The sequence below is a fragment of the Amblyraja radiata genome, chromosome 2 (genome assembly GCF_010909765.2).
Source record: "Amblyraja radiata isolate CabotCenter1 chromosome 2, sAmbRad1.1.pri, whole genome shotgun sequence".
Classification (NCBI taxonomy): domain Eukaryota; kingdom Metazoa; phylum Chordata; class Chondrichthyes; order Rajiformes; family Rajidae; genus Amblyraja; species Amblyraja radiata.
The window spans coordinates 124225744-124238776 of NC_045957.1; the positions used below are offsets into that span (position 1 = coordinate 124225744).

At 47.1% G+C, this 13033-nt stretch overlaps 1 protein-coding gene across 1 annotated transcript in view; it reads right to left on the reverse strand.

Moving 5' to 3' along the window:
• The window catches only part of hivep1 (HIVEP zinc finger 1), a 185927-nt gene extending 179628 nt beyond the window's left edge, over window positions 1–6299 (reverse strand). The window contains exons 1-2 of the mRNA XM_033015000.1: window positions 6057–6299; window positions 4928–5051 (exon numbers count right to left, since the gene is read on the reverse strand). Coding sequence (XP_032870891.1) covers window positions 4928–4979 — 52 coding nt within the window. The 5' untranslated portion in view covers window positions 4980–5051; window positions 6057–6299. The remainder of the gene's footprint in view (window positions 1–4927; window positions 5052–6056) is intronic.
• Window positions 6300–13033: the final 6734 nt, after the last annotated feature.

Below are 13033 nucleotides of genomic sequence, written 5' to 3' on the forward strand. Positions count from 1 at the left end.
GGTAGGTCGATGATCCACAAACCTGTCTTCATCGACAGGACAGTGGTGGAGAGAGTCAAGTGTTTCAAATCCTGGGCGTGCATAGCTCTGAAATCTGCCCTGGACACAGCACATTGATGCAATTATAAAGAAAGTCCATCAATGCCTCTACTTCCTCAAAAGATTGAGGAGATTCAGCATTTCAACAAATACTCTCTTGAACTTCTACAGGTGTACATTAGAGAGCCTATTGCATCACGGCCTGGTTTGGCAACTCGAATGCCCAAGAACGAAGAAATTTACAAGTGGTGAACACTGCCCAATCCGTCACAGAAACTGACCCCACCGCCATCGAAGGGGTCTACAGTATTGTCAGAGACCCACAGTACTGTGGCCACACTTTCAATTCCACGAGCAGTAGCTCCACTCAACAGCCAAAAGTCTGTAGCCTCCTTTTGCTCTGGTATTTTATTTCATTCTTCACATGTTTAAATTATAATGGGGTTTTTTAATTGTCTACTGTATATCATGTTGTTATCCTTGAGAGCAAAGCACCAAGGCAAATTCCTTGTATGTATACATACTTGGCATAAAATGTATTCAATTCAATTCATCTCACTCCTGCCATCAGGAAGGTATAAAAGCCTCAATACTGTAAGGTTCAGGAGCAGCTTTTTCCCTACAACCATGAGGCTATTAAACACCACAACCTCCAAATAATATGGATAGCATGCGATAAAAGCTTTTCACTGTACCTCGGTTCACATGACAATAAACTATGTAAAAAAAACTAAGCTCTGAAGTACATGGACCTGGGATCTGAAGTGCATCGACCTGGGGGCATTGTTTTAGTCTTTGCACTATTTTTGTTTGTTTGTTTTATATATATAAAAAACAAACAATCAATAAGAGGGAAAATAGACCATAGACAATAGGTGCAGGAGTAGGTCATTCTGCCCGTCGAGCCAGCACCACCATTCAATGTGATCATGGCTGATCATCCCCAATCAGTACCCCTACGCTGCACTCCCTCAATAGCAAGAATGTCCTTTCTCAAATTAGGGGACCAAAACTGCACACAATACTCCAGGTGTGGTCTCACTAGGGCTCTGTAGAAGGACCTCTTTGCTCCTATATTCGATTCCTCTTGTTATAAAGGCCAAAATGCCATTTGCTTTCATCACTGCCTGCTGTACCTGCATGCTTACTTTCATAGACTGATGTACAAGGACCCTAGATCCCGTTGTACTTCCCCTTTACCCAACTTGATGCCATTTAGATAATCTGCCTTCCTGTTTTTGCTACCAAAGTGGATAACCTCACATTTATCCGCAATAAACTTCATCTGCCATGCATCTGCCCACTCCCTCAACCTGTTCAAGTCACCCTGCATTCTCATAGCATCCTCCTCACAATTCACACTGCCACCCAGCTTTGTGTCATCTGCAAATTTGCTAATGTTACTTTGAATCCCTTCATCCAAATCATTGATGTATATTGTAAATAGCTGCGGCCCCAGCACCGAGCCTTGCGGTACCCCACTCTGAAAGGGACCCGTTAATCCCTATTCTTTGCTTCCTGTCTGCCAACCACTTCTCTATCCATGTCAGCACTCTACCCCCAATACCATGTGCCCTAATTTTGCCCACTAATCTCCTATGTGGGTGGGACCTTATCAAATGCTTTCTGAAAGTCCAGGTACACTACATCCACTGGCTCTCCCTTGTCCATTTTCCTAGTTACATCTTCAAATAATTCCAGAAGATTAGTCAAGCATGATTTCCCCATTGTAAATCCCTGCTGACTCGGACCGATCCTGTTACTGCTATCCAAATGTTCGGCTATCTCATCTTTTATGATTGACTCCAACATCTTCCCCACCACCGATGTCAGGCTAACTGGTCTATAATTCCCTGTTTTCTCTCTCCCGCCTTTCTTAAAAAGTGGGATAACATTAGCTACCCTCCAACCCACAGGAACTGATCCTGAATCTATAGAACATTGGAAAATTATCACCAATGCATCCACGATTTCTAGAGCCACTTCCATAAGTACCCTGGGATGCAGACCATCAGGCCCTGGGGATTTATCAGCCTTCAGTCCCATCGGTCTATCAAACACCATTTCCTGCCTAATTGTGGATTTCCTTCAGTTCCTCCATCACCCCAGATCCTCTGGCCATTACTATATCAGGAAACATAGAAAATAGGTGCAGGAGTAGGCCATTCGGCCCTTCGAGCCTGCACCGCCATTCAATATGATCATGGCTGATCATCCAACTCAGTATCCTGTACCTGCCTTCTCTCCATACCCCCTGATCCCTTTAGCCACAAGGGCCACATCTAACACCCTCTTAAATATAGCCAATGAACTTGCCTCAACTACCTTCTGAGGCAGAGAATTCCAGAGATTCGCCACTCTCTGTGTGAAAAATGTTTTTCTCATCTCAGTCCGAAAAGATTTCCCCTTATCCTTAAATTTCCCCCTTATCCTTAAAGGAAGATTTAGGACACAAATACAAAAACAATGCCTCCAGGTCCATGTACTGAACATTTTTGGTGTTTTTTAAGGCGTTTACCGTGTACTATGTTTACATATCTGTTGCTGCTATAAGTAAGAATTTCATTGTTCTGTTTTAACACATATGACAATAAAACATTCTTATCATGTATCAACCAACCTTCGATCATACTGTATACCACAAAGATATTAATTTCCACCTTCATATTAATAAAAGTATCATAATTGGCAAACCACTTATCCTTTCCTTCGCCATCTGCAACGTTGACAACTTCTACACGCAATTATTCATATCCTTAAAACCCTAAACTTCAGCTCATGCAACTTTTCAGTCATAAGTTTATGTTCATAAGTTGTAGGAGCAGAATTAGGCTATTCGGCCCGTCAAGTCTACTCCACCATTCAATGATGGCTGATCTATCGTTCCCTCTCAATCCCATTCTCCTGCCACTCTTGTCAAATCCCTTTGAGTTATCACTCCCTTTCTCCTACCTAAATTGGCTCTCAGTCCACCGATGTGTTCAATTTAAAATTCTTGCACATGTTTAGATCCTTCGGGACCTCATCACTTTCTGCATCATCCAGCCAAATTTTCCCTACCTCTGGAACAATTCTCAAATTGTTCTGCAGTTCGAGGTATGGTTGGAGCACAGGTTTCTTCACTGAGGGAATCATTATTGACTTCTGGACACTGATCCTCTCTGAAGTTCTTCTGAATTTCTCATAAAATACCTTGGATTAAATTGGAGTCCTCCTTCTCTCCTCCTCCATCTACAAGTAATTTACGTTGCTCCCCGAGTCATGGCATTGCCACATCTTTTTCCTCATTCTAGGGATATGTTCACAGGAGCAATAATGACTGGAACAATGTAATTATTGCAAAGGTCTTGAATATGATTCGCTGCATACACTCTCCACAGACTTTAGCATTGTAAAGAAACCTAAAAGCATGAAAAGCAAGCCGAATCAAATCAATGCATGATGAAAATCAATCCTTTTAAAGGCCACAAATGGTGAGTCGTTTCTGCTGTTACCAGAGCTGCCAACTCTCACCCAACATAATTTCGTTCAGACCGAAAGGTCTGAATGACAATAAAGGAATCTAATTCTAATCTAATTCTAATGTTGGCAGCCCTGTGTTACATACATGTTCATCTATGTAGGGTTATGTCACATCCAAGTGCAAGAAATTTAAGAGAATTGCGGACGCAGCCCAGACCATCATGCAAACCAACCTCCCTCCCATTGACTCCATCCACACTTCATGCTGCCTCAGGAAGGCCACCGGCATAATCAGGGAGGAATCTCACCCTGGACGCACTCTCTTCACTCTTCTCCTCTCTCCCATCAGGCAAGAGATACAGAAATGTGAAAATGAACATCTCCAGATTCAAAGACAGTTACTTCCCAGCTGTTATCAGACAACTGAACCATCCTAACACCAACTAGAGGGCGGTCATGACCTACCATCTACCTCATCTACCTCAAATGTCACCCAGTCTTTCTGTCCAGAGATGCTGCCAGTCCTGCTGAGTTACCTCAGCATTTACGTCTATCTGTCTACCTCATTGGACACCAACAGACTATGTTTAATTAGACTTTACCTTGCACTAAACGTTATTCCCTTTATCCCGTATCATTACACTGAGGACGACTTGATTGTACTCATGTACAGTCTTTCCGCTGACTGGAGAGCACACAACAAAAGCCTGCTGCAAAGTTTTTCGCTGTACCTTGGTACACGTGACAATAAACTAAATTGTTGATCTCTATCGCAACATCATCAGGATCCAATCAAACATGTATGCTGATTTATGCCACAAAATGATCACTCTAAGTACATCCAGCAACATCACAAAAGCTGATGCCCATCTCACGTGGCAGCCTCTGCAACTCCTGCTCAGTATGTGCATGCATACATTTTGGAAACTAATCAGCACACACAACGGCAATTTTCAGCCGAGAATTTATGTTTTCAAGTTGCTAGCTGAAAGTCCAGAAACACAGTAGAATCGAATGCAATCTCTCAATAATGCTGTACGAAACTGAAAATCAGAAATCAAACTGAAGTTATATATACAGGATGTCCCTGGGTTAATAAGGATTATGTTCCTGAGGACTATCCATAAGCCGATTTCTCTGTAAGACAGAAAGACACGTTTTCTACAAATACCCATATTGTATTCCTTGATAAACATTTGGTAAAATCCTTTCATTTCATGGTTTAATCATTTTCATTAAACTAATGGAATATCTTCAGTATCCAGCCACTGATAAATATCATGAATCATTTTATTATTACTACTCACTTGAAAAATGCTTTAAAATGTATGGGGAAATTTGGGTAAAGTTAGATTTCCATAAATCAGGTCATTCATAACCCAGGGAGCACGTGTATTTAAAAATACAAGATTTCAGCAGTTCTTACCTCTCAGAGGTTTGGGATTAACCTGTTTCCGACGTGGCATGTTCAGCCTCATCCAGGAGAAGTTCAGAGAGAGACAGAGATGGCGGAGTGTCCGCCAGGTACTGACCAAACACCATCAAAACAACTGGAAGATAAAGAAAATTACAAAAAAAGTTATGTAAAATGACCCAAAAGCTAAATACTGCGCAGAACATGTGTAAGAATGAACTGCAGATGCTGATTTACATCAAAGATATACACAAAATGCTGGAGTAACTCAATGGGTAAGACAGAAGAACATCTGGAGAAAAGGAATAAGTGATGTCTTGGGTTGAGACCCTTCTTCAAAGAACATATCAGAAACACTCAGCATTTGTGGAGTCAGAAACACCATTCTGAAAAAAGATCATCAACATTGGTGGCAGCACAGTGGCACTGCTGGTAATGCTGCTGCCTCACAGCGCCAGAGACCCTGGTTCCATCCTGACTTTGGGTCCTGTCTTTGTGAAGTTTGCATGTTCTCCCTGTGACTATGTGGGTTACAGCTGGGTTCCTCCCGCATCCCAAAGATGTGCAGGTCTCGGTCTCTGTAAATTGCCCCTCGTGTGTAAGGAGTGGATGCGGAAGTGGGATAACACAGAACTAGCATGAACGGGTGATCGATGGTCGGCATGGACTTGGGATAATGGACCCGTTTCCATGCTGTTTCTTTCATTCAAACAAACGATCAAACCTGAAGCATTAACTCTATTTTCTTCCACAGAGATACTGCTTGAACTGTGGAGCATCTCCACCATTCTCTTAATACAAACATTGAGCACTTCCTACTTCTCATCCTACTTCCAACTACAAAATGGAACTATGTAGGTTTTATTAAAAAAGGTGGAGAACTTTCCCTACAATTAGAATGTGAATGCAATGCTACCGTAATCCAAATGAAGACTTTAACAGGAACATTTAAGAAATAATTAGACAGGTGTAGGAGGAATAATTGAGTAGTGTAGAGTTTAGTTTAGTTCAGAAATATCATGTGGAAACAGGCCCTTCGGCCCACCGAATCTGCACCGACCAGCAATCCCCGCATATTAACACTATCCTACACACAGGGAATTTTTTTAAACAATTAAGCTAAGCCAATTAACCTACAAACCTGTACGTCTTTGGAGTGTGGTAGGAAATCGAAGATCTCGGAGAAAACCCATGCAGGTCACGGGGAGAACGTACAAACTCCATACAGACTACACCCGTAGTCAGGATCGAACCTGGGTCTCTGGTGCTGCGAGGCAGTAGCTCTACCGCTGCGCCACCGTGCCGCCTGCCTCATGGGACATGTTGGTCGGTGTGAGCAAGTTGGGCCGAAGGGACTGTTTCCACGATGTATGACTCTATGGCTCTATAAGAGACAGGAGAAAGGGCTTGTGATGTAGATAACAATAAACATTCAAATCTCAGACCTTTGTACTTATTCTAGTGCACAGTATATATGTGAAAAAAATCTTTCTTATCCCACAGCAAATATATTCATGACCATTCAATACTACAATTCTTTCTTATGCACTATATTACGTAACTGAAAAACAATCAATGAAGTTCAGATAGATTTTTCTGTATGTTAGAATCAACAACAGTTCAAAAGTAATATGTTGGAAATGAAGTGAATTGGGGATTGAAAACACGGTGGGCCAAAGGGCCTGCTTCTCTGCTGTATAACAATAGGACTATGAGACAAGAGCCATTTAGGGTCATGCCAACCAAAAATCAAGCTATTAAGATTACCTACTGCCCAGCTTTCGGTCCTTATCCTTGTAAGTTATTGTTCAGCAAGTGCTTATCCAGGTAGATCTTAGATCAGAATTTCTGCCTACTCCACTTTTCAGGCACTAAAAGCATTTCCTGTGGAAAAATATGTTCCATCGACTCCCCTCGAATCCTTTTACTAATTAACCAAAGTACTTATACCTTGCCAAAGGAATAGGTCATTCCCGTCTTGGCATTTAATTCGTTTTCTGTCCCCATTCAAATCTTCTCTTCCAAAGAAAACCAAAAAAAAAACTATATTGCAATATTTTCTTCTCAGAGGCACAAAAATAAACTGAGGATCACTGATGAATTTCGACACCATGGCACTCAAAATGGCTTGTGACCGTATCACATGCCCAACAACTGTTCCCTCACCACATTTTTCCTCAACCCTGATCATTCTTCTATCTCCAGACTCAGTCCCTCTCCCCCCCACCTCCCTTTCCCCCCCACCTCCCTCTCCCCCCACCTCCCTCTCCCTCTCCCCCCCCCTCCCTCTCCCCCCCCCCTCCCCCCTCCCCCCTCCAAGTCCAGCCTGATGCAAAGATTAGCCATTGCTATTTGTTGCCCTCAAATGAGACAGGAAGAAAAAGACCTACATTCCCATTACACATTTCATAAACACCGAAACTCCCAAAGCACTTGACAGCCTATGACATACTGTAAGCAAAAACAGCAGCTTTCTCTTGCATTGCAAGCTCCCACAAAGAGCATAGAATCTTTCACATCCACAGGAAAGACATAGCTTATGGAACAGTATAGCACAGAAACAGGCCCTTTGTCCATCATGCCCGTGCTGCACACGATGCCAAGATAAACTAATCTCATCTGCCAGCACATGATCTATATCCCTCCATACCCATGTGCCTATTTAAAAGCCTCTTAAATGCCACTATCATATTTGCCTCCATCAGTGCCCCTGGCAGCACGTTCCAGGCAACCACCAACTTTGTGTGCCCTGCCAATCTCATTGAAACTATGCCCCTCTCACCTAAATCTATGACCTCTAGTGTTTGACATTTCCACCCTGCGGAAAAGGTTCTTACTGTCTACCCTATTTATGCCTCTCATAATTTTGTATACTTATATCAGTTCTCTCCTCCAACTCCGGCATCCCAAAGAAAACAATCCACTTTTATCCAACCTCTCCTTGTAGCCAATACCACCTCATCGAAACAAATGGGATATTTCATTGGAATGTCAGCAAACTTCAGCTATGTTGCATTTCCTCAGAAATAGACTAAAGCATCTTGCTAGATTTTTCATGCTGAAGTCTTAGGAATTATATGTGAATCCACATCCTTCTGATAGTGACTTTTGAGACGAATCTAGCTTGCTAACACAACTAACTTGATTCTTCACAACAGTGTCAAAGTTCCCAAGAATATGAAATGGAGATCAAAATAAAGGGGTCAGAAAGGGATAGAGCCAACATTACTGTAAATATTGTTGCCTCTTTAACTGGGGTATCGACGTATGAACTGATGAAGCAGCTATTTCCCTTTTCACATAATAAATAAGGATCTCTTGGAACAAGAATGTGTAGTTTCCTGACAAGGATCAGTGAAGCATTCAGCATATAGAGCCACAGATTCATACAGCACGGAAACAGACCCTTCAGTGCAACTCGTCCATGCTGACCAAGATGTCCCATCTATTGCCAGCGTTTGACCCATATTCCTCTAAACTTTTCCTATCCATGTACCCGTCAAATGTTTCAGGGGAAAGCAAATGTGCTTGCCGAAATCTAGTGATGCGATTAAGACAGTGAAGGAGGGTACAAGTTACATTGAAGATAACGCAGAGGGAATAAACTACAAAACATGGACAGAAAAAATGCTGAGGGGACATATTGGAGTTACAGATCAAACAAATGGGAAAGGAAGACAACCACACAAACTAATGGTACGGAGAGGATAGGTGTGAACAAGGAATGTGGTTGTCCAATTCAGGATGAACGATAAATGCTACCAACACCCGTGCCCCATGAATTAACCTATTTCAAAGAGCGGTGATGAGAGGCGCAAGTCACAGGTGACGAGAGGCAGATCACATAGAAAGGGTAGACACAAAATGCTGGAGTAACTCAGCTGGTGAGGCAGCAACTCTGGACAGAAGGAATGGCGACGTTTCGGATCGAGACTCTTCTTCAGAAAGGGAATCATCCGGGAGCAGAGAGACAAGGATGGAGAGGGAAAAGGAGAGTGATAGCACAGAAGAGTTCAAGTAGGAGCAACGGGTAAGATCAGGGAGGAGCAAATGGAGACCACTGTGTAGGCATGTGATCACGTGGCCAGGGTTGGGGGGGGAATCGTAGGACGTGGTGGGTGGAAAAGGATGGCAGGGCAGGGGAATGTGGGGGATCACTGAGAGGAGAGGTGGGAGGAGGGGGACCACAGGTGGGGATTCACGGGAGTGGGAAAACGGGGCAGGGAGATCACGGAGAGAAGAATCAAAGAGACGTGGAGTGGCATCACTAAGGAGGAAGGAGGGTCACTGAGGGGGGAGGGAGAGAAGGGGAACCTTGGGGCAGGGATGAGCACCGCTTGGAGAGGAATAGAGCAACACCGTGGAGAGGAGGGGGACCATTGGGTGGGGGAGTAAGGGGAGCTGCAGGTTTCAGGGATATCGCAGGGAGGGATGAAGATGCGTAGCAGGGGAGGAGATGGGTGGGGGTCAACAAAGGTGTGATTGGGGGTGGGGGGGGTTGCAGGGGAGAATAAGAGGGTGGGAGGAAGAGGGAGTCCACTGAGAGATGAGAGGTGGGGGGGGATGAAGGGAGCAATTACTGGGGGAGGGGCGGATCTCTGAGAAGAAGGGTATCACTTAGTTGAGGAGAGGGGCATGACTGACAGCAGAAGCAGCGGGCACTGGGGGAGGGGGTCACTAAGAGGGGAAGGGTACCACTAAGAGGGGACAGCGATCACTGATAGGGAGAGGAGAGGGCAGGAGGGACAATCAGTGAGAGATCACTGACGGGAAAGGGGGATTGCCAAGAGGTGAGGGAATCATGAGAGAAGGGTGCAGGATCACTGAGGGGGGGGGGGGTGACTGAGGGAGGACAATCACGGTGAGGGGGAGAGAGGAGGGCTAATCACTGTGTGTGGATCGGGAAGGGGGGGTGGGAGGAGGCCCTGGTGAATTGGGCTGGTACGGGGGAGGAGGGGGTAGTGGGAATCTGAGATAATACCCGATGGCGAGGTGATCCCAGACCCGGTTGGGGGGGGGGGATGTGTGGCGGGAACCCGAGGTAATCCCCAGCCCCAGGTGGAATGGGGAGTGGGGGCAGGTAATATGGGGGAGGTGAAGAGAGCCTGAGGTAATTCCCAGGTGTGAGGTGATCCCAGCCCAGGGTAAATGGGGCTGGTACGGGAATTGACAGAACATGAGCTGATCCCGGGTGGAAGATGGTAATAAGAGGTGTGGGGTGACTGGGGTGACTCCCCCCCCCCCCCCCCCTGACGTGATGTTAACCCAGGCCAGGGTTGAATGGGGCTGGTGGTGATAATATGGGGTGGGTGGAGGGAACCTGAGGTAATTCCCGGTCGTGAGGTGATCCCAGGCCCGGGTGGAAGCGGTTAATATGGGGGGGGGGGACGACGACGACGACGAGGAAACCAAAAATGTAATCCCTGGGTTTGAGGTGATCCCAGGCTTCTGGGGGGGGGGGGGGAGTAGGGTGTGAACCTGAGGTGATCCCCAGATCTGAGGTGATCCCTGGCCCGGGTAAAGAGGGGGGGGCGGGGTAGTAGGGTGTGAACCTGAGGTGATCCCAGGCCCGTGTGAAGGGGTGGGGAGGTGTGAATGGAGGAAAAATCCGAGATAATCCTCCCCTCCCCCACCCCGGCCGTGAGGCGATCCCAGACACGGGCGAAGCCAGGGGGAGGGAACGAAGCTGAGGTGATTCCCTGTGGTGAGTGCGGTGAGTGATCCCACCCAGGTGTGTGTGTGTGTCTGTGTATCTGTGTGTGTGTGTCTGTGTGTGTGTGTCTGTGTGTGTGTGTGTGTGTGTGTCTCTGTGTGTGTGTGTGTGTGTGTGTGTGCGTCTGTCTGTCTGTCTGTGTGTGTGTGTGTGTGTGTGTGTGTGTCTGTCTGTGTGTGTGTGTGTGTGTGTGTGTCTGTGTGTGTGTGTGTCTGTGTGTGTGTGTGTGTGTGTGTGTGTGTGTGTCTGTCTGTGTGTGTGTGTGTGTGTGTGTGTCTGTGTGTGTGTGTGTCTGTGTGTGTGTGTGTGTGTGTCTGTCTGTGTGTGTGTGTGTGTGTGTGTGTGTGTGTGTGTGTGTGTGTGTGTCTGTCTGTCTGTGTGTGTGTCTGTGTGTGTGTGTGTGAAGGAGGGTGTGAACCTGAGGTAACCCCTGGGTTTGAGGTGATCCCTGGGCCCGGGTGAAGTCGCCTTGCCTGGTGCGGGTAATGTGAGGAGGGGGATGAGATGGGAGGTAATCCCCGGCCGTGGGGTAAACCCGGGTGAATGTGGTGAGGGGGTAATGGAGGGAACCTGAGGTAATTCCCGGTCGTGAGGTGATCCCATTCCCAGGCCCCCCCCCCCCCCGTGTGAAGGCGGCGGGAAATAAATATGAGGAGAGGGGAGGGGATGAAACGCGAGGTAAACCCGGGCCCGGGTGAATGGAGGAGGAGGAGGAGGAGGAGGAGGAGGAGTGACGGTGTGAGGTAATCCCCAGACGTGAGGTGATCCCAGACCCTGTGTGTGTGTCTCTCTCCGCCCGCCAGTCGCTCGGTCGCTCGCTCGGCCTCCCGTTGCCGGGCTCGGGCTCCGTGTTCCCGCTCACCTCCTCCTCTCGCCCCGCACCCGCCGCCGCCGCCGCCGCAGCTGCTGCTGCCGCCCGGCTGCCCCATGACGTCAGCGGGGCTCCCGCCCGCCCGCCAACCTCCTCCCCTCCCCCCACGCCCCGGGGCGGACTCTGACTCTGACTCTGACTCTGACGCTCACACTCACGCCCGGCGGGTGACGCGCACTATCCTCCACCTCCTCCTCCTCCTCCTCCCCCCACCCACCCGGGCGCCCGGCGTGTGACGTACTCGATCGCCCGCCCGGTGGGGGGAGACTGACTGACTGGGGGCGGCGGGTGACGCTCGCGCCCGGCGTGTGACGTCTCCCGTCGCCCGGGCGGGCGGGTGGAGGGCGGTTGACGTACCGCTCCCCCTCCAGTGGGGGAGGAGGGAAAAGCCTTCAATGGCGACGGCGCCAAAACACCGAGTCGTCGCCGTCCCCGCCTCCCCTCAATCACCCACTCACTCACTCTCCCACTCTCTCTCTCTCACGCACGTAGTTCGGACTGACGGATATCCCGGAGGTTCCTCGCTGTCAGGTCACGTCGTTGTCCTTCGCGTACAAACGTACTAACACACGCACACACACCATATATACACACACACACACACACCATACATACACACACACCATATATACACACACACCATATATACACACTCCATACACACACACACCATATATACACACACACACACCATATATACACACACACCATATATACACACACACCATATATACACACACACCATATATACACACACACCATATATACACACTCCATACACACACACACACCATATATACACACTCCATACACACACACACACCATATATACACACACACCATACACACACAAACTCCATATACACACACACACCATATATACACACTCCATACACACACACACCATATATACACACACACACACCATATATACACACACACACACCATATACACACACTCCATACACACACACACACACACCATATACACACACTCCATACACACACACACCATATACACACACACACACACCATATATACACACACACACACACACCATATATACACACTCCATACACACACACTCCATACACACACACCATATATACACACACACACTCCATACACACACACTCCATACACACACACACTCCATACACACACACTCCATACACACACACACTCCATACACACACACACACGTACACACACACACTCCATACACACACACACACTGGGCTTTTCCCACTGGGATGGCGAGCATAAATCTGCAGTCAACCAGAACCCGTGTTGTGAGCAGTTTTTGGCCCCATGTCCGAGCAAGGATGTGCTGGCGCTGGAGTCAAGTCAAGTTTATTTGTCACATACACATACAAGATGTGCAATGAAATGAAAGTGGCATTGCCTGCGGATTGTGCAAAAAACCAACAGAACAGAATAGAACAGAACCAGTCTGAAGAAGGGTCTCAACCCGAAACGTCGCCTATTTCCTTCGCTCCATACATACATGCTGCCTCACCCGCTGAGTTTCTC